Source organism: Galeopterus variegatus, unplaced genomic scaffold (genome assembly GCF_000696425.1).
Source record: "Galeopterus variegatus unplaced genomic scaffold, G_variegatus-3.0.2 Scaffold6087, whole genome shotgun sequence".
In the NCBI taxonomy this organism is placed as follows: Eukaryota; Metazoa; Chordata; class Mammalia; order Dermoptera; family Cynocephalidae; genus Galeopterus; species Galeopterus variegatus.
Genome location: NW_007732198.1, coordinates 75,259 through 98,630, shown reverse-complemented (window position 1 = coordinate 98,630; position 23,372 = coordinate 75,259). Strand labels below are relative to the sequence as shown.

The 23,372-nt window shown below is 43.8% G+C and overlaps 1 pseudogene and 1 gene segment (V, D, J or C); both read left to right on the top strand.

The window, feature by feature from the left end:
* Positions 1–8,658, top strand: part of LOC103605808 — a 28,049-nt pseudogene extending 19,391 nt beyond the window's left edge.
* A 12,037-nt stretch (positions 8,659–20,695) lies between these two features.
* Positions 20,696–23,372, top strand: part of LOC103605807 — a 16,367-nt gene continuing 13,690 nt past the window's right edge. Inside the window, 1 exon segment of the V gene segment in view lies at positions 20,696–20,831. Coding sequence covers positions 20,696–20,831 — 136 coding nt within the window.

The window sequence follows — 23,372 nt, the reverse complement described above, 5'->3', positions numbered from 1 at the left end:
TGACACAAGCAGATTGTCACGTAGGCCTGGTCACACAAGAAGGGGTGTGGGGCTACAGGTCTCCAACACAGTGATGGTTTTATTAATTCAAATGGTGCAGAATTTTGGGTGACACTCTGATCCCAGGAATAGAGCATTCACATTTCAGGTCTTGGTAATGTCACCTGGGCTGTGTGTTTGACAGTGAAGTGATAAGTCAGAGAAAGTGGTACATGAATGAACCTGAGTTGGTCATAAATAAATCAGTAATATGAGGAGCAATGAGCACGAATGGAAAGCATGTCATTACGGTGTAAATTCTATGATGTGGAGTTTGTGATAAGACTCAAATTTACTCAAAACACAATTCATAGGCAATATTTTGGAAAATGCAAGTCTATGATGAGCCCCACTCAACTTCTACTGTGACTATGGTAAGAAACATAGCCCTGGATTACACATTCTTCCTGCATACTGGGGTTAGTCTGAGAATCAGTAGTCTTCCTACTTAAAAATCTGGGAGCCCAAGTGACCAGTGATGTACAGGATAAACAAACTCAAGAGTGTGCAATAAACCCCACAGCCACCTGTGGGCCCTGCTGGACACTCATGTGGAAAGGTCAATGGTCACTCTTTCTAAGTTACCAATGGTCTGTTCTGGTGCCTGGTGGGACCAGGTCAGAGTCAAAGCAACTGCTCAGCAAAACAGACAAAGGTGGGCTCATAATGATCCCCATTGTCTCTATGCCATTCAAATGTATTCTCACATTGAAGAGTGTGTCCTGTGGGGGCTTGTTCCTCACAGGGAGAAGCTCTGCCTGCCCAGACCTCAGGGATGAGGCAGGAGATGCATATCCTCAACAAGGATTAGGACACAGACCATCAGCATCTCACTGCTGCATGGCCCACGTGCCATCAATCTTCTGTCAGGCTGAGGTAGTTATTGATTCTACCACATGAATATGCAAATGACCTGAGTTCTACTGAGGTGAATACAGATGCATCTGTGTCCTGAGGGCATCCAGAGCATCTGGGATGTAGGAGTGGTTCTAAAAGTTCCTAAACTTGTCTATTTTCATGGGTTTTCCAGACGATGTGAGAATCCCCTTTCTTTGCAAATTGTCCCACAGACTGGCACTATTTTAAAATCACGTGTGCTTATTTCCTGCTTTGGCTAAATTATGAGCTCTAATATGTGAAATAATTGCTGTCATCTGGGGCTATTTTACATCAGGCAGAGGATTCCATTCTAAGGAAAAGCTAACACTGGAATAGCAATTCCAGGTTAATAGCCTACAATTGTGTTACAAAGTTATGAGTCATTAATAAATAATATTCTTTCGATGTTCTCAATGTGAGTCTCTAAAAAGTCTAAGAAATGCAGAAAATCTTCTGCATTAAGATAATAATAATTTGAGCATAATCTTAGCATTTATTCACATCTTCTGCCTGTGTTACTATGTACAACAAAGTAATTTGTACCTTACCTCAAACTCAGGTTATTTTTTGAATCACTTTTTTTTAATCTTAAAGTCTCTAGATTATTATATGTTGCTATTTCAGCAGAAAGCAAAGAGAGGTGACTGGAACTGACTAAACAATGACACAAATCCCAAACTACTGAAACAAGAAGACCAGATCTGAATGGATCCAGGCTTGGGTATTTCAACAGTCCATGTATCCGCATAATTTACTTTCCCAATATTAGACACTAATACACTTGACGTTTTAGTTTCATGACACAGTTCACTCTTACCAAATGTGGACATGAATGACTTTCCAAATAGTCACACACAGATATGATGATATCCTCTTTTATACAAGAAAGGAAATGATTCTTGTGAAATACCCTTCTGAAGAATCAGGCAAGCCCCAGCAGACCATCTCTCCTGTCTCCATGAGAACTATGTCATGTGTGCACATGGACAGAAGTCTCTAAGGGAACAATAAAAATGTGCCAATGAGGTTGACCCTTTTTATCATATGAAATCACTACAGAGAGATGTCATGGTTCACATTAACTAAATTTACATAATTTATGTATAATTACCCCAAAGTCATTGTGTACATATTCACTAAAAAAATTCCTAGCCATGAATGAGTTCACCTATACAGATGTTCCTCTATTTATAATGCAGTTTCATCTCAATAAACCCATTATAATTGGAAATATTATAACTCAAAATTTATTTAATACTTTGGTATATGGCAAGCAGAACGGGTCTAGTTTCATTCTTCTGCACATGGATGTCCAGTTTTCTCAGCATTGTTTTCTAAAGAGGATGTCCTTTCTCCGATGTATGTTCTTGATGCCTTTATCAAAGGTCAGTTGGACATTTGGGCTGATTCCAGCTCTTGGCTATTGTGAAGAGTGCTGCAATGAACATTGGGAAACAAGTATACCTTCGACTTGATGATTTCCATTCCTTTGGATATATTCCCAGCAGTGGGATAGCTGGGTCGTATGGTAGATCTATCTTCAGCTGTTTGAGGAACCTCCAAACCAAAGAAAACATAGGAGAAACCCTTCAGCAAATAGGGCTGGGCACAGACTTCATGAATATGACCCCAAAAGCACGGGCAACCAAAGGAAAAATAAACAAATGGGACTATATCAAACTAAAAAGCTTCTGCACAGCAAAAGAAACAATTAACAGAGCTAAAAGACAACCAACAGAGTGGGAGAAAATATTTGCAAAATACACATCCGACAAAGGACTAATATCCAGAATATATAAAGAACTCAAACAACTTTACAAGAAAAAAACAAGCAACCCAATCAAAAAATGGGCAAAAGAACTAAGTAAGCATTTCTCTAAAGAAGATATGCAAATGGCCAACAGTCATATGAAAAAATGCTCAACATCACTCAGCATCCAGGAAATGCAAATCAAAACCACACTGAGATACCATCTCACCCCAGTTAGGATGGCAAAAATCCAAAAGACACCGAAAGATAAATGCTGGCGTGGCTGCGGAGAAAAAGGAACTCTCTTACATTGTTGGTGGGAATGCACAATGGTGCAACCCCTATGGAAAATGGTTTGGAGGTTCCTCAAACAGCTGAAGATAGATCTACCATACGACCCAGCTATCCCACTCCTGGGAATATATCCAAAGGAATGGAAATCATCAAGTCGAAGATATACTTGTTTCCCAATGTTCATTGCAGCACTCTTCACAATAGCCAAGAGCTGGAATCAACCCAAATGTCCATCATCGGATGAGTGGATACAGAAAATGTGGTATATCTACACAATGGAATACTACTCAGCTATAAAAACGAATGAAATACTACCATTTGCAACAACATGGATGGACCTTGAAAGAATAATACTGAGTGAAACGAGTCAGGCAGAGAAAAAGAAATACCACATGTTCTCACTTATTGGTGGGAGCTAAAAAAAAAAAAAAAAAAAAAAAAAAAAAAAAAAAAAAAAAAAAAAAAAAAAAAAAAAAAAAAAAAAAAAAAAAAAAAGACCCAAATTATACAAAAAAAAAAAAAAAAAACAAAGGTCAGTTGGGGGCCGGCCCCATTGCACACTCGGGAGAGTGCAGTGCTGGGAGCGCAGTGATGCTCCCGCTGCAGGTTAGGATCCTATATAGGACTGGCTGGTGCACTCACTGGCTGAGCGCAGTGCAGGCAATACCAAGATAAGGGTTGTGATCCCCTTACCAGTCACGAAAAACGACAAAAAAAAAAAGGTCAGTTGTGTTTAAGAATGTGGATAGTTTTCTAGTTCTCTATTTTGTTCTATTGTTCCATGTGTCTGTTTTTACAACAGTGCCATGCTGTTTGGGTTACTACAACTTTGTAATTTAATTTGAAGGCAGGTATTTTAATGCCTCAGGCTTTATTTTACTTTTTTCTTGCTCTGGATTGCTTTTGCTATTTTATGTCTGCTGTTCCGTTTAACTGTTAGAACATTTTTTTTTCTTTCTGTGAAGTGTGTCTTCACCCTTTTGTCTGCAAAGCATCCATTTGTCATGTACTACTCCAGAAGCAAACTTTCTAAATGTGTATATGAGTGTGCTCTTGTGTTTAGAATTTTGACAAGTTCACATTACATAATTGTTGTCATGTTGCAGGTTGAAAACACCAAATAAAGCAGCTTTTATTAACTGAAAGAGATATAACATTTTTCCAATGCATTATTTCAAGACAGAGAAAAGAGGCAGGTAGTGAATAAGACATATTAAAATCCTCTGAATAATGGAAGGAAGTTGAAGAAAATCCACCTGGAGATGTCCAAAGAGTCCTTGAGGTTTGTTTCATAACATGTTCCACCTTCAGAAAATTCCCAGGATTTTCTTGTTGATGGGTTACATATGACCAAAAACAACCTCAGCTCTCTTTGTAAAGATTCACCACAAGAGCTGGTTTAACGTAGTAACCAATCTGCCTATATTGTAGAGCTGACTAATACGAACATTTAACTAGCATTAACTTGAAATCATCAGCAGCCATCAAGAAACTTTCTGGAGAAAACAGATTTTCTTTGAGGACATGGCAGCTGCTGACGCCAGGACCCTTCTCACAACTCACACACCATATGTCAGAGTGTCTCGACCCATGGGATATTCAATGCAGACCCTGGAGGGGGGAGTGGGAATTGGATGGGACAAGAGACACAAGAAATGGAGACAAGACAGTATTCTGATAAAGTCTCATTTATTAGCCAGAAGGTCATAGCTTATACAGCCAGCAGGATTGAATCAGCAGATAAGGAAGTGAGCAGCAGATGGTTTACTGAGAAAACTGCAGGGCAGGTTGTTCTGGTAAATGGAAAATTCCCATTATCTATGGCAAGTTGCAAAGTTACCTATACCCATAGTGCACAGGTATGGGAGGGACAGAAGATAACAGCAAACAAGGCTCTGAGGCCTCAAGGCAATAGCTGGGCAGGCTCTTTGGCTCTGGACAGGCAGGCAGCTGGGCTCTATGGCTCCTGACATCAGAGAATGTCCAGATGGCCCCAGCAGCTGCAGAGCACTACGGTGGATGAGCCCATGGAAGGCTGGGGTAAGAAAACAGTCAGGGAATGGCTGAGTATTCTGCTTAAAATCATCGTCCCTTGTGTTCTCAGTGGTCAGAAGACACATGTAAATATCTCTGAGCCTAAAAATTTGGGAACAGACCTGAAGCACGATGGAGAGAGGAACCTTGCACTGAAAGCACCTTTAGGGAAAATTACTAAATCACATAATCAAAGGAGCCAAGGTTTCTACTTAGGAACCTGGACACAGACAGCAGAGTGTATTTATCCATTTCAATTGACTGTCAGAATAGTAGAAATATTTTTAAATAATCATTTGTGCATTTCTTTTACACACAGCCACAATCTCTAAAATTATCATGTAGGTTGAATGTAAATTTCAAAGAGCTGACAATGTAATATGCAAATAACAATTCACCCAGTGTCAATCTCACTTTTATAATTAAAGAGGAAATTAAAAGTGTTGCTGAGTATTTTTAATCTTTTACTAATTTCCTCATGACCCTGTTACACTTGAAGTTGAACTGGTTATCCCATGTTAGAAAGTCTGATGGGAAGACCCTGAACAAAATATAACCTGGTGATTGATTTGTTACCAAGTATAACAGCCCTGCAGTTTAGAGTATTATCTTCAGTCATAATGTAACTTCAATATAGCCTTTGTCATAAAGTCTGAGTTTTCATGTCACCATTACTCTGGCAGGTATTTTTGTTGTTGATTTCTGGTCATGCATTCCCAACCATCTTGTATTCAAATACTTACAACGTTGCATTGCAAATATTGCTAAAGCATGCACTTTTAAAATGAAAGCTCTCATTTTGCCTTTTACTTTCCTTATTCAATATTTTAAAATTTTTATTTGTTATGAATATTCGTACGGTAGAAAGCTGACCATCACCATTTGTGCCCAAGATGTGGTGGCCAGATCAATACTATCAGCATACCCATTACTACAAATTGTGATTACTCTCTGTGTCCCCCACTCAATTAATCCCTGACCACCTTCACCTTCCGTCCTTCCTACACCCCATTCTGCAACACTAGGTCTGCTCCTTCCCTCTGCAAGACCAATGCACCACTGTGGTCTTTCTTTCTTTCCTTCTTTCTCTCTTAACTCTCACTTATAAAGGAGAACATGTGGTATGTTTCCCTCTGTGCTTGGCTTACTTCACTCAGCATAATTTTCTCCAAGCTCATCCATGTTCTTGTGAATGGTGGAACTTCATTCCTTTTCACGGCAGATAAATTTAACAAAATTGCAGGAACATTTTGACGTGTCATGGTGTCTTACCTTTTGACCTTAAAGTCATTCTCAATCCATGCTCCCTTTTGTTTTGCCTTCTAGGTCTGATTCTTGAATATCTTACCTTTTTCCACCATGAAAGCTTACTCTCTTTCCCTCTGTTTCTCTCTCTCTTTCTTTCTCCTATATTGCTGTTTCAAAAGAGAATAACTTACAAATCTGTGTCTTATCCAGGTCTAGTGATGCTCAAAACTTTGATCCCTTTATAATTCCTAAATCAAAGATGTAAAATTATCTCAATTCACCTCTCTCCTGGTCTCCAGTGCCATTGCATTTTTGTAATTTTATTATTTTTTTGTAGTTGCTTGGCTTTGCTTAGTGATTCATTAAATATATCAATGCTGCTAATTATGGTTATTATTGGTATAATCATTGTGTATATTTTTTTTCATTTAAAGCACAATAAAATTCTCTATGCTAGTTTTTTTTCTGACTTCTCTGACATTCTATATAAGACTTTTTCTTGAATATCTTTTCTCTTTTCAGTGGTGTAAGAATCCTGCTTATCAAATTTTCAATATCATTTTTTGTTAAAATAATTTAAAAAATAGATCCATCCATAAAACACAAACACCCTTATTATGAGTTAATAACCAGCATGTATATGAGTCTAGCAGGATATTAATGATAAAAGAAACAGTGTGCATTGCACTAACTCTCCAAAACACACAGTGTTGTCCTGCCCACTTTGTAGCTCTGGAGATTCTTCCTATAAATTGTGATATCTCAGAACAGGACTGCAAAGATTCACACTTGTGTCTGTTAGAAGGAATTGCTCAGCATCCATCAGAGGCATCATTCCAGGTAGATGATCAAAACAGACCAGTGGTGAGTGTGTGCATGTATGTGCGTGTCTGTGTGTGTACACAGAGAGAGAAACACAGGTGACACATGCTCAGTGTGTTACACTCCGGTCAACCCACACACCTGTTGTCCTGCTTCATACTGAGATCACAGATAACATGCTTTTTGATCTTCTAATATAAGTCAGAAGCATATGATTAATCATGCCAAAGGAAATATATACATTTGTAACACACACACACACACACAGGATGGCTAATTAAATTAAAGTTCAACAGGTACAAAGCTTCAGTTACGCAGGATGAACAAGTTCTGGGGATCTGCTCTACAACACTGCACCCACAGTTAACAGTACCATATTGTGCACTTACAATGTGTTAATAGAGTAGATCTCATGGTAAGTGTCTTTACAACAATTAAGAAATAGTCCACATGAAATTCACATTCCCTCTCATTCTATTTTCTATTAAACATCAGCCCACAAGTTGTAGATTCTGGGTCTCAAACGAGTGAGAGTCTGGGTTCCTGAGTGACTTTATGAATCAGACACTCTTCTCACCATATCTTCCCTCCTGAACACATTAGAACAGAAACGAGCAACCTGTAGATCTTTGTTCTTGTAACTTTATTCCACTGAGATGATGGGCTGTTTGCTATGCTAGGCAGAGCATCCTGATAAATTATTCTGGACAAATAGAGGTGGGCAACTAGGTCTCTGTAGATTCAACTGAAGGTTTGGAAACAAATTGAAATACAGTTGCACATTTCACATAGTTATTTTCAATCTCCTCCTTGCTAATTCCAAAAACTGTATCATATCTTATTCTGGTTCTGATACTTCCTTTTCATTTCAGTGTGTTTGTTTTCCTTTTCTTTTTATCATGTCTTTTTACATTTTGGAAAAAACTCCAGCAAAATGTATGAGTTAACAAGAATTGAAGAATCAGCCTCAAAGTGTCCATCTAGAGCTCCTGACTTAAAATCCATTCAGAACCCTTCAATGGCTGTCCTTTTGTGACATGGATGTGTCCTTGGAACTGAGAGGGAGCTCACAGGAGTAGACACAGCACAGCATCCACCCAGCCCCTGGCCTCTTTCTCTGTGGTGGGCCGTGGTACAGTGGGCAGTGCCCACATTCATAGAGTGGTTGTCATGGGCCCAAACACAGAAATCAAAGGGAAATGTGTTTTGTAAACTTTTATAGTAGGAATGTGATTACTGCTTTCACATTAACCATTAACTGATATTTTTACGAGTCTGCATCTCTGATGAGATTACTGGATGAAATGAAGGAATAACATCAATAGCATGAGGATGAGAACTGAATTTAGGTTGTAAATTTTTATACTTTAGAAGCACAGGATTCACTCTGGGAAGGGGGCATTTAAAAGAGTCCTTTTATCTTTCCCAAACAGTGAGAGTCAGTTTCCTGTGTCATGTACAGGAAGCGGTTTTTTGCAGGCTCTGTGGGTTCTGATGTGCTGTGTCTTGTATCACAGGATGGAGAGTACAAGATAGGCCTGGAGCTCATGGAACAGCAACAACGTAAAAATGTAACAAGCTCTCAGGGCTGATGAGAACCACATCACAGGAGAGGGTCCAGGGAAAGAAAGCAGGGGTTGTGCTGGGATCAGAACTGTGGGAAGAAGACCCAGAGCCTGAGATTATGAGGGAGAGTTGGGCTGTATCCAAGACAGCACAGGAGAAGGCAGGGGTTGAAGGAAGGTATCACTGGGCTAAGAAAGCTGGAGCACCATTTCTCATGTCTCAAACTCATCAAGTTCTCACCCATCCAAGAATTGCATGACAAATAATTTTTTTTTCCTTTTTGTCTTTTTTTTCGTGACTGGTAACAGGATTGCAACCCTCGGTGTCACGCCCGTACCACGACCGGCAATGGTCTATATGGGATCCGAACCCTCGGCGGGAGCACCGCCGTGCTCCCAAGTGCCACACTCTACCGAGTGCACCACCGGGCCAGCCCACATGACAAATAATTTTATGAAAAGAAATCATAAAGACACTTCAAAAAATACAGTGTCTCACCTCAGTTACTCACCAACTATAAGGACAGAACTCTGCAACATGCAAATTTTCCTTCAAATTCCAGGGTAAATGTAGACACATACATTGTAGAAACTCAAAGATCTGTCCTCAGACAGGGCTCAGGTCTCTGGGGAAGGCAGAGTTGAGGTCTAATAGAAAATGAAATTGTGGGGTCTTCTCCTTTGCCTGCTGACAACTGCCCAAGGGGAATGATTTAGGTGTCAGACATGGGTTTATGGGATGGTTGTGAATGCATGTGACTAACATGGACTGATTTTTGTTGTTCTAAGGTGTCTTGTCCCAGGTACAGCTGCAGGAGTCAGGCCCAGGACTGGGGAAGTCCTCCCAGACCCTCTCCCTCACCTGCACAGTCGCTGGCTTCTCCATCTCAAGTAGTGGCTATGGTTGGAACTGGATCTGCCAGCCCCAAGGGAAAAGCCTTGAGTGGGTGGGAGACATCAGTTATAGTGGATGCACCGGTTATAACCCATCCCTCAAGAGCCAAATCTCCATCACCAGAGAAACATCCAATAACAAGTTGTCCCTGCAGCTGAGCTCTGTGACCACTGAGGACAGGGCCGTGTATTATTGTGTGAGACACACAGTCAAAGGAAGTCAGTGTGAGCCCAGACACAAACCTACATGCAGGATAAAAGAGGGGCCTGGGCTTCAGAGTATGCTCAAAGCCCACCCAGCTCCTGTGCCCCATGGGCCAGGTGCAGAGAGGGGATGGGGGATTCCTCTTGGGATCTGAGGTTTCCTCTGCTCTGCTGACTCTCAGATGCCCCTCAGGGTCATTTTCTGCTTTGTTGTTTGTGACTCTAAGTTCTCATGTTCTCACTGCAGGCAACACAGAATAAGTAACTTTCCTCATTTGTAGATAAGATGTTTCCATTCACTGTGGTCCTTTCGTTTCTCAGGTTTTAGCATGACCTGTTTTCTTTCCTGACACAAAAATCATTGTAAGGATTCTTATCTTCCTTTGATCACGAGTAATGTTCCCTAAATGTTAGCTCAGTCCGGGTGTACACTGTCCCTAAATGGGCTCAGTCAAGTACACATGCCTCCACATGGTTATGACCTTCCTCCAGGGCATCTCCCCGTGGTCCATGTGCCCCCTTGGGCAGTGCCCCCTTTGGTCCATGTGCCCCCTAGGCAGTGCCCCCCATGGTCCATGTGCCCCCTTTAGCCTCTGGACCCTCATGCACACTACAGACACTGAGTTTCAGGATTTGTCCCACTGTCTGTCAATCCCTCAGTGTCTTGGATGGAGAAGCAGCAAACTGAGGCCAAGGCACATCTCTTATATTTCCATGTGGTGGATTCAGGATGAGAAGCACACAGATAAAAACCCATCAGAGCCCTGCTAGGATGAATTTTGAGCTAGGTCTCTCACAGCAGCCCTATGGGCTGTGGTAAGGTGTGTCTCTCAGCTTCTATGGGGAGAACCCAAGTGGATAATGAGAACCAGCTGATGGAGTCCTGATCCCTGCCCAATCTCTGCTGTTACCCAAGTATCCCACAGACACTCACCATAATATCACCCTCTGTCTTCTATTGTGTAATTTTTCACTTGATCTGTCCCTAGACACTCAACTCCATGGGCCCAGAGCCCTGCTCAATTCCTGTCAACTCTCCCCTGTGCAGGAGGAGATCTGAGACTCAGTACTGAAGATGAACTGATGGCAGAGACCTCATGTGGTGCTGAGCAGAGAACCTATGGCTGACATGTCTTTCAGGAAAAGAGGAAAAACCACATGCAGAGGGAATGAGACAACAGCATGATCCAGGAAAAAGAAATATTGACAGGCTGGAGTCATTAATTAAAAACTGTGTCCCTCCAAATGACCCTGTAAAGAGGATGACAGAACAGGCCACATGCTGGACAAAATGCCCCCTGGTGTCCTTGCTTTTGTCTCCTATGTGGACTTGGTTTTCATAGAGACTTCTTAAATAGTGTCTAAGGTGCATGCGGTGCTTTAGTTTTTCTCTGTTATGATACAGAAGCCCTGTTGATGTGGGTAAGGTGTGGGGTAGGGAAGCAGTGCACAGTCCTATGATGAGTTCTGTCCTTTAGTGAGCTGTGTCCTGGGTGGGACCTTCCCAAGTGCTTCTCCCTTTACCTTCCCTTATGGGAGAATGGAAGGCTCTTGGGGGGAGGAGGATGGAGTTGGTTGTTTTCTTTTCTCAGATCAATTATGCTCTCATGAAACCCCAATCTATTGGGATCAGGTAAATTAGTTTCTACTGAGGTCAGGTCTTCTTATAAAAAATGTCATGCTCTTTGTATTTCAGAATGGCTTCTTTCACCTTTCTCTGCCAGGAACATGAAAATTAATTTATGATATTTTCTTTGAGTACCTAGTTGGGCCCCTGAGGTAGAGTTTAAAAGCTTCGGGAATACCTAAGTTTGTCCTCCTGGGGTGCACCCAACTCTCAGATTTGCCCACACTGAGTCTTCAGCAATTCTTCAACTACAGCTCCAGTTTTTCTACCCACATCCTGGATCCCACAGAGGTTTAGGATCATGAGTTTCTGATCAGACAGTTTGTGACCCTCTGTGTCTTCCTATCATGCTGGATCACAGACCCCTCTGCCACAGCCTGTGCAGGTCATTAGTCAAGGAGTTGAAAAAAGATGTGGCAGCTGATAAGAGGATAGACATGCTTTATTCTGATGTCAGCTTTGCCATCCAGTGGTTCAGCAGAGCCACTGTCTTTAATACCAAAATACGCAATAGTGGCACCAAGCCAAGGAGTATATGGGCACACATGCACAGTCAAACTCCTCTCATAGAACTTGTTTACAATGGATATGCTGAATCATACCCGGCCAGGTATGAGTTGAGGGGCCTGTCTATACTGGCTCCATTTTCCTCACACTCCTCCCCTTCAGGGTCTCTTGCTGTACAGTATACATGGCTGGAGTCTTCTGTGATGGTCTCTTAGCAAGGATGGCTGACCCTTGGATCCATAGACCACACAGCAGCAATGCAGGCTGCAGCAACATGCCAACAAAACAGAGGCACTTTCTGCCAGTACAGCTGACACCGACCTCCAGAGGGACGACATATTGACCCACCATTCCTGGAGGGGGTCTCCAGTCATTTTTGGACAGCATGAATTTCACTGGTTAGCTACTGCAAAGCCTGCGTAACATTATGATAATAATCAGGAATATACACACAACATTCTGTTCAGGCCAGGTCCAGTTAACCGTCATCACCGGGATGATCTCCCACAGGAATCCTGCAGCCACACTGGTAGGAAACTCGGTGCATATGTACATGCCCAGTCAACTATGGTCTTGGCAGCAAGAAGACTATGGGCAAAAAGACAAAAGTTATAGGCACCAATACAGGGGAAATACATGCCAATTTACCACCCTGGAAAGAATGGTTGCAGGAACAGATGCTGTGGCTCTATGCAACAGACCCTCCACTAGAGAGGGCCTGCCCTTATGGGGTCTCTCATTTAAGATCCCGATTGTTGGCCATAACCAGCATATCCACCCCTTCAGGGATGGAGGTTGGGAAGATAGGCTTTGTCCCTTTTTCAGAAGACCTTGTATCGTTCAATCATTCCCACTGCCTGGGGATGATATAGCACATGTAAGTTCCACTGAATGGACAACTGGGAAGACCACCACTGAACCCCATGTCTAGTAAAGTGGGTTCCATTATCACTTTCTGTGTCCAGTGGCCAACCATAAATGGCCATAAGGAAATTCAATGCCTCCACAGTGCATACCTGGTCTGGAGCCTTACAGAGCCATACAAACAGAAGACCAGTAGACATATAAATGGATATGAAGATATACCTGAAATTCTCTGAACTTGGCAGTGGTCCCATGTAATTCATTTGTCATCGAGTCAGAGACAACCATCCTCAAATTATCTGCCCATCGGTATGCAGCACCCATTAGGGGTGTGGACCCTCTTGAACACACATGAGACAAATGTGACAGGCATTCACTATATCTTCCATTTTAAGAGTAGGACCCACCTTTGAGCCGCCATCCACAGGGTTTTGCTGCCAGCATGCTACATTTGTCAGTGTAACCACTGGGCTACATCAATAGCTGGGTCCCTCTCCAGCCATCTTACTTTGGCCAAGGCATCAGCTTCATCGTTACCTGGACTGGCTAAGGGGAAATGTCCTGTGACTTGGAAAAGAATTACTTCCTTCACATGTCCTAATTCCCATAAAACTTGCCACATGGATTGTCTGCAGAGGGGTTGGTTGTCCACCGTCCACCATGAGTATTTCCAAGTAGAAATCCAAAGGGCTAAACCCTTGTATACATCCCAGATGTCAGTACAAATGGTTAATGGCCCAGGCTCATTTTTAATCACCATCTATACTTGATGGATTTTGGACATGACCGGGGCCATTGTGCACACAATAAGCACAAAATAGCCACCAGTCTCGTCTTCCACTCCAGCACCAAATCCCCCCTCCTTCCCCTTATGAGAAGCCTCCTGGCTTACACAGAAACAACTTTCAGGCTTCTGCATCAGCACAGTTCTCCAACCAGTTGCATCTACCGTATGGTCCCTCCGACCTGTACATTTTGCACACAACGGCTCATACAAACTCTCACAATCCCATTGCTTCTGCCGCCTTCCAATGTGAGGGCTTCCCAAGGCTGCCCCCCACTTTGGGCACAGCCCAGTAGATTATTTTCCTTTAATAAAGCTTGATCAGTACCTGGCATCTTGGCTCCCTTTCTTTCATTTTGGTGCCAAAATGGAAAGGATCTTGGACAGACCGTCTGCTGATCCCCTCTCTTGGGTTGATTGTCTTCTGGCTGCCCTTCCCAGACCTGCTGAAACCAGGTACTCCAAGACTCTCTACTTTTCCCACTTCAGACCAATGCATCCAACACTGCCCTCAATTCAATGCGAGTCAGTGATCTGTCCTGCCCACTTCTATGAGTTCCCCCAACTACTCTCTATGACTCCGGTCTCTAGGAAGCCAGGAACCTGGCTGAGGGAACTTTTCTCCTGCCTCCCAGCTACTGAAGGATGCTTCATTAGCTGGTCATGGCTTTTTTAAAAAAAAAAAAAAAAGAAGATGCACACGAAGGAGGACGCTCTTTGGTTGCATTCTTCTCCTACCAAGACTTCCCATTCCCTTTCTCACCCTCTACATGGGATCCCCACAATCCAAACCTCCACTCTCTACTGTACGCCATGCTCTATGCCACTGGGCTGTCTCCTGGCCAATTTCTCGGCCTCTAGGGAGACATTAAAATTTGAACACCTCATTCCAATGGATCGCAGTGGCCACAAGATGGCACTCTTGATTTAGATACTCTCAGAGATTTAGGCAACTTTTGTCACCAGAACAGCAAAGGCTGTAGAGATTCCTTTATGTTCAGGCCTCCTCCTATCTCTGAAAGAATTCTCTCTGTCAAAACTGTCATATGTCTCAAATTCTCTGAGCTCATGCTCAACCTCCCCTTCTGGACTCAGATCAATCCTTTGATCCATCAGATTACTCTGCTACCTGTATGGGCCACCTCAAATACCTCCATATGCTCCAAATCCTCCACCAGACCCTCCACTTCTTCCGTCCGCTCCCCACAACTGGCCTCCAGACGCTCGTCCTCAGCCCAACTCCTCCTCTTCTGCCCCTTCATCAGGTGACAACCCCGCTTCAGCTCCGGCCTTTTATAACCCTTCTGTGATTGGCTGGGATGGAAGGAAGTGTCTGAGTCCATGTACAGGGAGTAGGTCTGGATGGTGGCTCAGGTACATGCTCAAACTAGTAGGCAGCCTGTGGGAGCCACCACTGTTCTTTGCACAGACCCAAACTGGGACAATCAGGTCAGCCATGGGGATTAGGATCTCCAGAATAACATGATCACACACCTACTTCATGGCCTCCAAAAGGCTACTCACAAGTCAGTCAATTATGACAAGATTAGAGAGATCACAGAGATCCACTGAAAATCCCACTGAACTCCCAACCCACCTCTCTGAGGATTTACATAAACACACACGTATAGATCCAAACACCCCACCAGGAAAGGCTCTATTACACTCTCATTTCATTACCCAATCAGCCCCTGACATTCGAAAAAAGATTTTTAAACTTGAGTATGGTCCAAATACTACCCAACAAGACCTCCTCAATGCTGCTTTCAAGGTTTTAAACAATAGAGAGGAGGAGGAGAAAAAAGTTCATTACTAAAGAGATCAGGCCAAATACCAGCTCCTGGCTGATGCTATCCAAGGCTCACACACTCCAAAGCCAGCTACCTCTAGGGGCAAGCCACATGGAAACTGCTTCAAATATGATCAGTCAGGCCACTGGGCTTGAGCATGTCCCAATCCATGGCCCATCAGGGGTCTTGTCCTCTCTGCAAACAGCCAGGTTACTGGGGGGGGCTGACTGTGCCTCTCACCAGAGAGGGAGTGTCCCAGTCCCCAACCTACAGCCTTTGGCGTCATGGCCATCCAAATCAGAGCTTCTCAGTTTTGCCCAGGAGGAGGACTGATGATGCCCAGGGCCCAAGGCCCCCATGGAGATCACCACACATGAGCCCTGGGTAACTCACCTTGAGGCAGGTAAGCCAATCTGTTTTGTCATAAATACAGGGGCCATTTACTCTACCCTTCCTGAATATGCAGGACCAACAACCCATCCTCTATCACAATAGCAGGGGTCAAAGGATCAGAATACCACCCATGATCACTAAACCCCTTTCCTGCACCCTACATCACACCCAACTCACACACAAATTCTTAATAATGCCTCAATGCCCATCCCCCTTACTGGGATGGGACATTCTTTTCAAATTCAAAGCTACTCTTACCCTAAACTCTTTAACTCCAGCTACAATACTCCTGTTACAGGCCGCCCCAGACCTGGCCCCTGAGGCTTCCACCTTACCCTCACCCTTGGACAAGTTTAATACCATAGTAGGAGACACTTCTCCCTCCATTGCTATGCACCATCCTTGTTAAATTGCTGAACCCCTCTTTGTTCCCTAATGTCCCACATACCCCATTGCTAACAAACACCTAAAAGGCTTAAAACCCATGGTACACAAACTACTTCCTTCTCATCTTTTACAGCCTACCCATGAGCCTTTTAATACACCAGTCCTTCCATTTATAAAGCCTAACAGCTCATACCATTTAGTACAGGACTAATCCTGATATGTGTCATTCCCAACAACTCACCCAGACAGTACTACCTCAGGGGTTTTGGGATAGCCTCCAATTTTCCAGTCAGGCCTTAGCTCAATACTTATCTGAACTTCCCCCAACCTCTAGCACTTTGATACAATATGTAGATGACCTCCTCCTTTGCAGCCCCTCCTATGAGGATTCACAGGCCCACACTGTTGCTCTCCTTGATTTCCTGGCCTCCAGGGGATACCGAGTGTCTCCCAGCAAGGCCCAAATTTCTGCTCTATCAGTCACCTATTTGGGAGCCCACCTCACCGCCAACACCAGAGAAATAATGGTGGGTCACAAGAGTTTAATTTCTGAACTCCGTACTCCTACCACAGAGGGTGAAGTGAAATCCTTTCTTTCTTGGGGCTTGCAGGGTATCTTTGCCTATAGATTCCTAACTTTAGCGTGCCAGCAAAACCACTTTATGGGGCAGCCAAAGGGGATCGTGCCATTTCTTTAGATCCCACAAAGCCCATTCATTCTCCCTTCCAGCAATTAAAACCTGCTCTCCTCACAGCCCCAGCTCTATCTCTCCCAAGCCTATCTCATCCTTTTATTCTATACATCACTAAAACCCAAGGATTGGTAGTTGGGGTTTTGGGACAAAAGACAGGAGATATTTTCTCCCCACAGCTCAAGGATGGGCCCCATGTTTATGGGCCTTGGCAGGAGCTGCCCAAGGCCAAAACTAACTTTTGGACAACAGTCAAGACCTTCTCAGCCATAAGACCAGGTCAATTTTCTCCCCTTCCCACCTACAACTTATTCACCTTACATTCATTGAAAACTCCCAGTTTTTTTTTTTTTTAAACATTGCCCTCCCTTAAATCCAGGCACTCTCATCCCCAAACACTCATGACCCTTAAACATAATTGCAGGGAGGCTTTAGACCTCTTTCTAAATTCCTTTCCACACATCTCCCGGCATCCCACTACACAGTTCATAGATGGGAGAGCAACCCCTACTCCCACTCACTGGGCAGTTTACACCACAGTAAATCTAACACAAGCTATTGAGGCTGCACAGCTCCCAAAGGAGGTTGGGGTTATACATTGCAGAGGACACCAAACTTCCAATGACCCCATAGCCCAGGGAAACAAACTGGTGGATCTAACCACAAAACAGGCTGCTCAATCATCAGGCCCCCCCTCTTCTTTTCTTGTTCAGGTCCTTCTCATGGTCCCTATGCCCTTATTCCAATACACACCCCAAGGAATACAACACCTCCAACAGTTGAGGGCGCAGAGGAAGGACAACTGTTATACTCTCTCTGGTCACTATGTCTTCACTACCACAAAAGCTAAGCAAATCATTTCAGATTTCCATAATTCAGTTTATATAAGCTATGAACCCCTACTATGCCTTCTTCAGCCCTTATATTATTCTCCCCACATGGCCAAGTTATTAAACAAATCATTCAAAATTGTCCTTTGTGTACTCTTTGCTCCAATCAAGGTAGCTTCCAAGTTCAGTCCTTTAACACCAACAAGGCCAGAAGATACACTCCTGGCAAGGATTGGCAAATTGACTTTACTCACATGCTTCCCCATAAGAGGACACGCTATCTTCTAACCTTAGTAGATACCTTTACAGGTTGGATTGAGGCTTTTTCCTGCACTTCAGAGGATGCTACAGCAGTAACGCATGCTGTCACCTCAGAAATCATCCTTCATTTTGGCCTCCCCACCAGTTACTCACTTGCCTGTGAGCTGCCCCACGCAAAGTCTTGTATGGCAGACCCTCACCCTCACACCTCTCCCTTCCAGTCCATCGCCTTTAGGCCAGTATCGCCCTACTCTTTCGCTCATTAGGGATCTTCTTCAGGAACAGGCCAGCCTTCTATTACCTCATCCTTTCCCCACCAGCCCCTCAGACTTTAAAGTGAGCGCAGGACAGCAAGTGAATATTATGTTCTAAATCCCAAAGCCCCTCTCACCATGCTGGGCAGGGCCTTATATAGTATTTCTCACCACCCGCATGGCAGTAAAAGTACTAGGAAAGGCCCCTTGGTATCAATTATCCTTGGTAAAACTAGCACCTGAGACTTCACCCAAAGAATCTGTTAACACCAAGCCAGAGGGGTCCCTCTGCTCAATCTCCAACCAGACATCTCCTTACACTTTGTCCATTTTAGGACCCACAGAATTGAAAATCTCCAGGACCTCCACTCTCCCCCCAATCCCAGTCGGATGATCTTTCCCCCAGCGATTATCCTCTCACTCTTGTAGTCCCGCTTCACATCTTTCACACAGGAGCTGCTCCAAGACTGGTCCTGACCCACCACCTCCAGTGTTGAAGACATCCTTGAGTGGGTAACTGATTAGCCTGGCAGGGCGCCCTCTGCGGTTACACCACTGACGAGGTTACCCTCTACTCCTTTTTCCTACTATGCACCCTCTCAACCTCTCAGCCATTTTAGGACCAACAAAACTGAAAATCTCCGGGACCTTCGCTATTCCCCCAATCCCAGAAGAAGGATGATCTTTCCCCCAGTGATTATCCTGTCACTCCTGCAGGCCTGATCCACGTCCTTCACGCTGGAGCTGCTCCAAGACTGGTACTGACCTGCTGTCATGGGTTCGCCATTGTGGGACTTGATAAGTATATGCCACCCCGTGTCCCTAACCTTTATTAAACTACCTGTTCTAGTACTCGCCACAGGATTAGCAAGTGCTTCCCCCAAAGAGTGTAACATTATAGGAAGGTTTCTCCTGCACTTCTTTACCTCCTATCGGTAGGATGCTTCTTAGCAATATCAGTGTGACAATGTCCCCTTTAAATTCTTTGGGCTCCCTAACTCTTTGCATCCTCCCCGTGTTTTTAACCCTATCTCATTGCTTCCCCTTACCTGGAACATGGACAGGGAAGATGATGTCCTCAATGAATCAGACTGGTCCCCGAGTGACTCATCTGTCTCCCACACCATGAGAAACATTTTGTGGTCACCCCCCTCCCTGTTGATGCAGGACACAACGTTTCCACAAACATCTCTTCACTTTCCTCTAATGTCACCTCAGTGGGGACTGTCAACGTTGTGTGGGGCCTGCCCACACTCTGCCTTACTGACACCAAATGCTGCGACTCACTTACCCCCTCCTCATCCATGCCCTAAAACCAGAATATATTTCCTTTGTAAGACTACGTTATCGTGTTTCCTGTTCCCTAATGACATTTATTGCATGTTCTTTTAACTCGTCCCTGACATCACCCTCCAGAAAGAGGAATGGAGACGGGACTGGGACTAACTTCGCTCCCCCTCAGGAAGTGCCCCTGCTCCCATAGGGCACTAATTGTACCTTTTAACTGTGGCAGGGATCCTTCCTGAAACTGGGACTGGCACAGCGGGCCCTGCTACTGCCTCTCAATTTTACCAAAAAACTCTCAGAAGAACTGAGCATAGACAGCACCTCCTCCCTCCAGTGACAGGTCACCTCACTCGTGACAGTCAGTTTACAGAACCATTGGGCCCTTTACTTCCTTACAGCCGAGAAGGGAGGCACCTGCCTCTTCTTAGGGAGAAATGCTGTTATTACATAAATGAGTCTGGGGTGATCCAAAACAATTTAAACCATTTCACTGAACCCCTAGATACCCAAGCTTATGCCCCACCTAGGACCCCTAACTGTGCTGGGACTCGGCCTACTCTTTGGTCACTGTCTCTTTTGGTGTTTCTCTAATTTCTTACAGGAATGTGCACAGGATTTCACCAACCAAAAGGTCACCGAATTGTTCCTGCAAGGAGGACATCAGCCCCTCAGAACCAGCGACCCTTCCCTGGAGGAATACAGCCTCCCCACACGAAACCAGTACCCCGCCACCTAATTGTTTTACCCTCCAACATAAATCTTTTAATTTTTTCATACCTTTGCCCATCTCCAGCAGGAAGTAGCTTTAGAAGAATGAGACCTTCGCCCGATATCCCTTCTTCTTATACTTAAAAGGCAGGAATGATGGATTTGGATGTGACTGGCACCATTGTGCCACACAATAAGCACAAAATAGCCACCGGCCTCGTCTTCCACTCCAGCACCAAACCTCTCTGCCCTTCCCTTTATGAGAAGCCTCCTGACTTACACAGAAACAACATTCCAGCTTCCGCATTGGTGCAGTTCTCCACCAAGTTACATCAACATAATGGTCCCTCCCCCCCATACATTTCACTACCAACAGCTTATGTAAACTCTCACATTGCCATTGTTGCTGCTGCCTTCCATTCTGAGGGCAGCCCTAGTCTTCCCCCAACTTTGGGTGCAGCCTGGTAGATTCTTTCCCTTTAATAAAGCTTGATCAGTGCCCAGCATCTCAGCTCACTTTCGTCCAATACTGCTCTCAATTCATTCCACTAACTGCTTTGCCCTGTACCATTTTCATATGACATGGTATCTTTTAAGGACTGGACATCAACAGCCATCCATGATTCTGAGGATGCCGAGTTGGAGCCACCTGTATACAAAGCTTGCATTGCAACATATTCCTGTCCCTCATGGAAAGGTGTGGCCTTCACCTCCACGGGTAAGGGTTGTGTCAAGGTTTCCTCTACAACCTCTACTGGTCCTAGCACAGTTTGCAAATCATTAGAGAGAGGACTCATTGACACAGTGCTTCTTTGTCCTATATATGCTCCCTATTTGGACAGAGTAGGAATTTGAGCTACACCTGTTTTGGGATTGGTAGCCTGTCACCTCCCATTTGTCACCTTTCCCCAGGGTGATGGACATGCAAAGGATTACTCAAAGCCCATTTCTTCTGGGCAGTGAAAACCCCAAAGGGGTTAATTTCCAGAAACCCCCAAGAGAGAGGCATTCCTCCTCAGAAGATTAACCCTGGACTGGGTTTCTTTCTCAGTATTTATTCTCCAGGTCAGAAAGTTATAGGAAAGGAACATAGGAGAGGTTATGGCTAAATATAGTTTAACAATAGAGGCTGGTAACATCAGTGAAATAACAAAGTGACATTCCATAATGCAATTAGCAAAAAGCTCAGTCAGTACACCAACAAAAGCTTGTTCTTAGCAAAAACTTTCTTTCCCTACAACAATTTTCTTAGCATATTTACATAACAATCAAGCAACTTTCTTAACATATCAATCAGTAGGTTAACTGCACCAAGGACATCTGTCCTTTAGCCAGCAATTTTGCTGTGTTACAATTCTTTATCTACAACAGAGACGTTAGTATGGGGAAAGTTTCCTGTCCTTTGCAAGCTTAACATTCCTATAGGTAATTTTAAAAAGTTAGGTTATACCTGAAACTACAGGGCTTTGGAGGCTAGGCCCTATGAAATATATTTGCTTTATTAATGTTAGTGCAATCTACAGTAGCCCACATGTGCAACCAACCCAGTATGGTGTATGTTATCCTTACTAGGACATTGGCAGTTTCTGTGATGGCTTCAGCAGCCATCAGGGCAGAATATACAGCTTCTAACTGTTACTCTATCAGGGAATAATGCATTTCGGCACCCTTCCAGACTTCAGACCAAATTCTATAGGCATTCAGAATCAATCTTCTCTCTCCCACAACCTCCATCCTGACCATTCTTGGGTTATGTGTACATCTAATTCAAAAGGCTTTACATGTAAAGCATGTAGTGCAGTATTTCTCTCTTTGTAGCATGTTAGGCCCATTCTATTTTCTCAGTCCAGTCCCAAGTGGGTCCTTTCTTTGTTAATGCATACAGAGGGCAAGCCATTCATGCCATATAGGCAAAAAAAGATCTGCAATACCCCAAAAGTCCCAAATATATCTGTAGCTGAACTACCATTGTGAGCTGAGATGAGCAGCACATGGTGCAGAGCCCTGTCCAGATGCATTGTGATCCCTGCAGTTGCAAGTGTGGGATGTGCATCCTCAGTGAAATCTGTTTATGGAATTTTTGTATAGGAAAAATGGTCTCATTTAATTTTCTTGGATGATACATAGAGACAAATGTGCAGTCTGCAAACCATGTTAAGTTCCACTTTGTCTCAATTGCATTATTCCTTAATTTGTGCAGTGTCCAGGCACAGAATTGCCTTTCTCATGAGGGTTGGTAAATGCTGAGTGAGGACACTGCTCCTCACATTCACTGGCTTCTCTCCTTGAACAGAGATCTTCAGTGGAATATTTCTGTCCCTTATTCACTCTCTCCCTTGTCCCCCATGGGAAGAACAGAGACTTACCTGACTGGGGGCATTGGAGCATGAGCTGGTCCTACACACTTCATAAACTGTAGGATCTCCAATACACTTTAATAGAGCCTGATTTTTCCCTATTAGGTGGTAACCTCCAGCTTCCTCACCACCAGTGACTGTTGCTTGGGTCTAATTTGGGGTTTAGAACTAGGACACCATTAGTCTATCACAAACAAGCTCCATTCTGCAACCCACATCATCAGAATTGCAGGTAATATGAGGTCAAATAATCATATTTCATATTTTAATCTCCTTTTTGTGACATTTTATCTCATCTCATTAATTTGTAATTTCAGTGGGACTTCACTGCCCCAAAGTAACCTCAGAACTTGCTGAATTAGTCTAGAAAAGAAAATGTGTGAAGTGATTGGCAAATATGACTGAAGCTACTATAAGCATCCATAAGCACTTTTTGTGTCCTGACCCATGGGATATTCAATGCGGACCCTGGAGAGGAGAATAGGAATTGGTGGGAACAAGAGACGAGAGAAATGGAGACAAGACAGTATTCTGATCAAGTCTCATTTTTTAGCCAGAAGGTCACAGCTTATATAGCCAGCAGGAGGGAATCAGCAGATAAGAAAGTATGCAGATGTTTTCTGGGAAAAACCACAGGGCAAATCGTTCCAGGAAATGGAACATTTCTCAGCTATCGAAAGCAAAGCAGTGGTGATCTATGCCTAGGGCTATGCAAGCAGCAAGAAGGAGAAAAGGGTGGAAAGGTCACAGCATTTATATCTTTAGTGCCAGAGAGCTATTGGCAGGGCTTCATGACCCTGGGCAGGCTATGACTGGGCTCTTTGGCCCTGGACAGGTCCCACTTTTTTATTTTTTCAAGCCAAGAGAACCTCTCGGGAACTGTGCCTGTCTTAGGTTGGGGT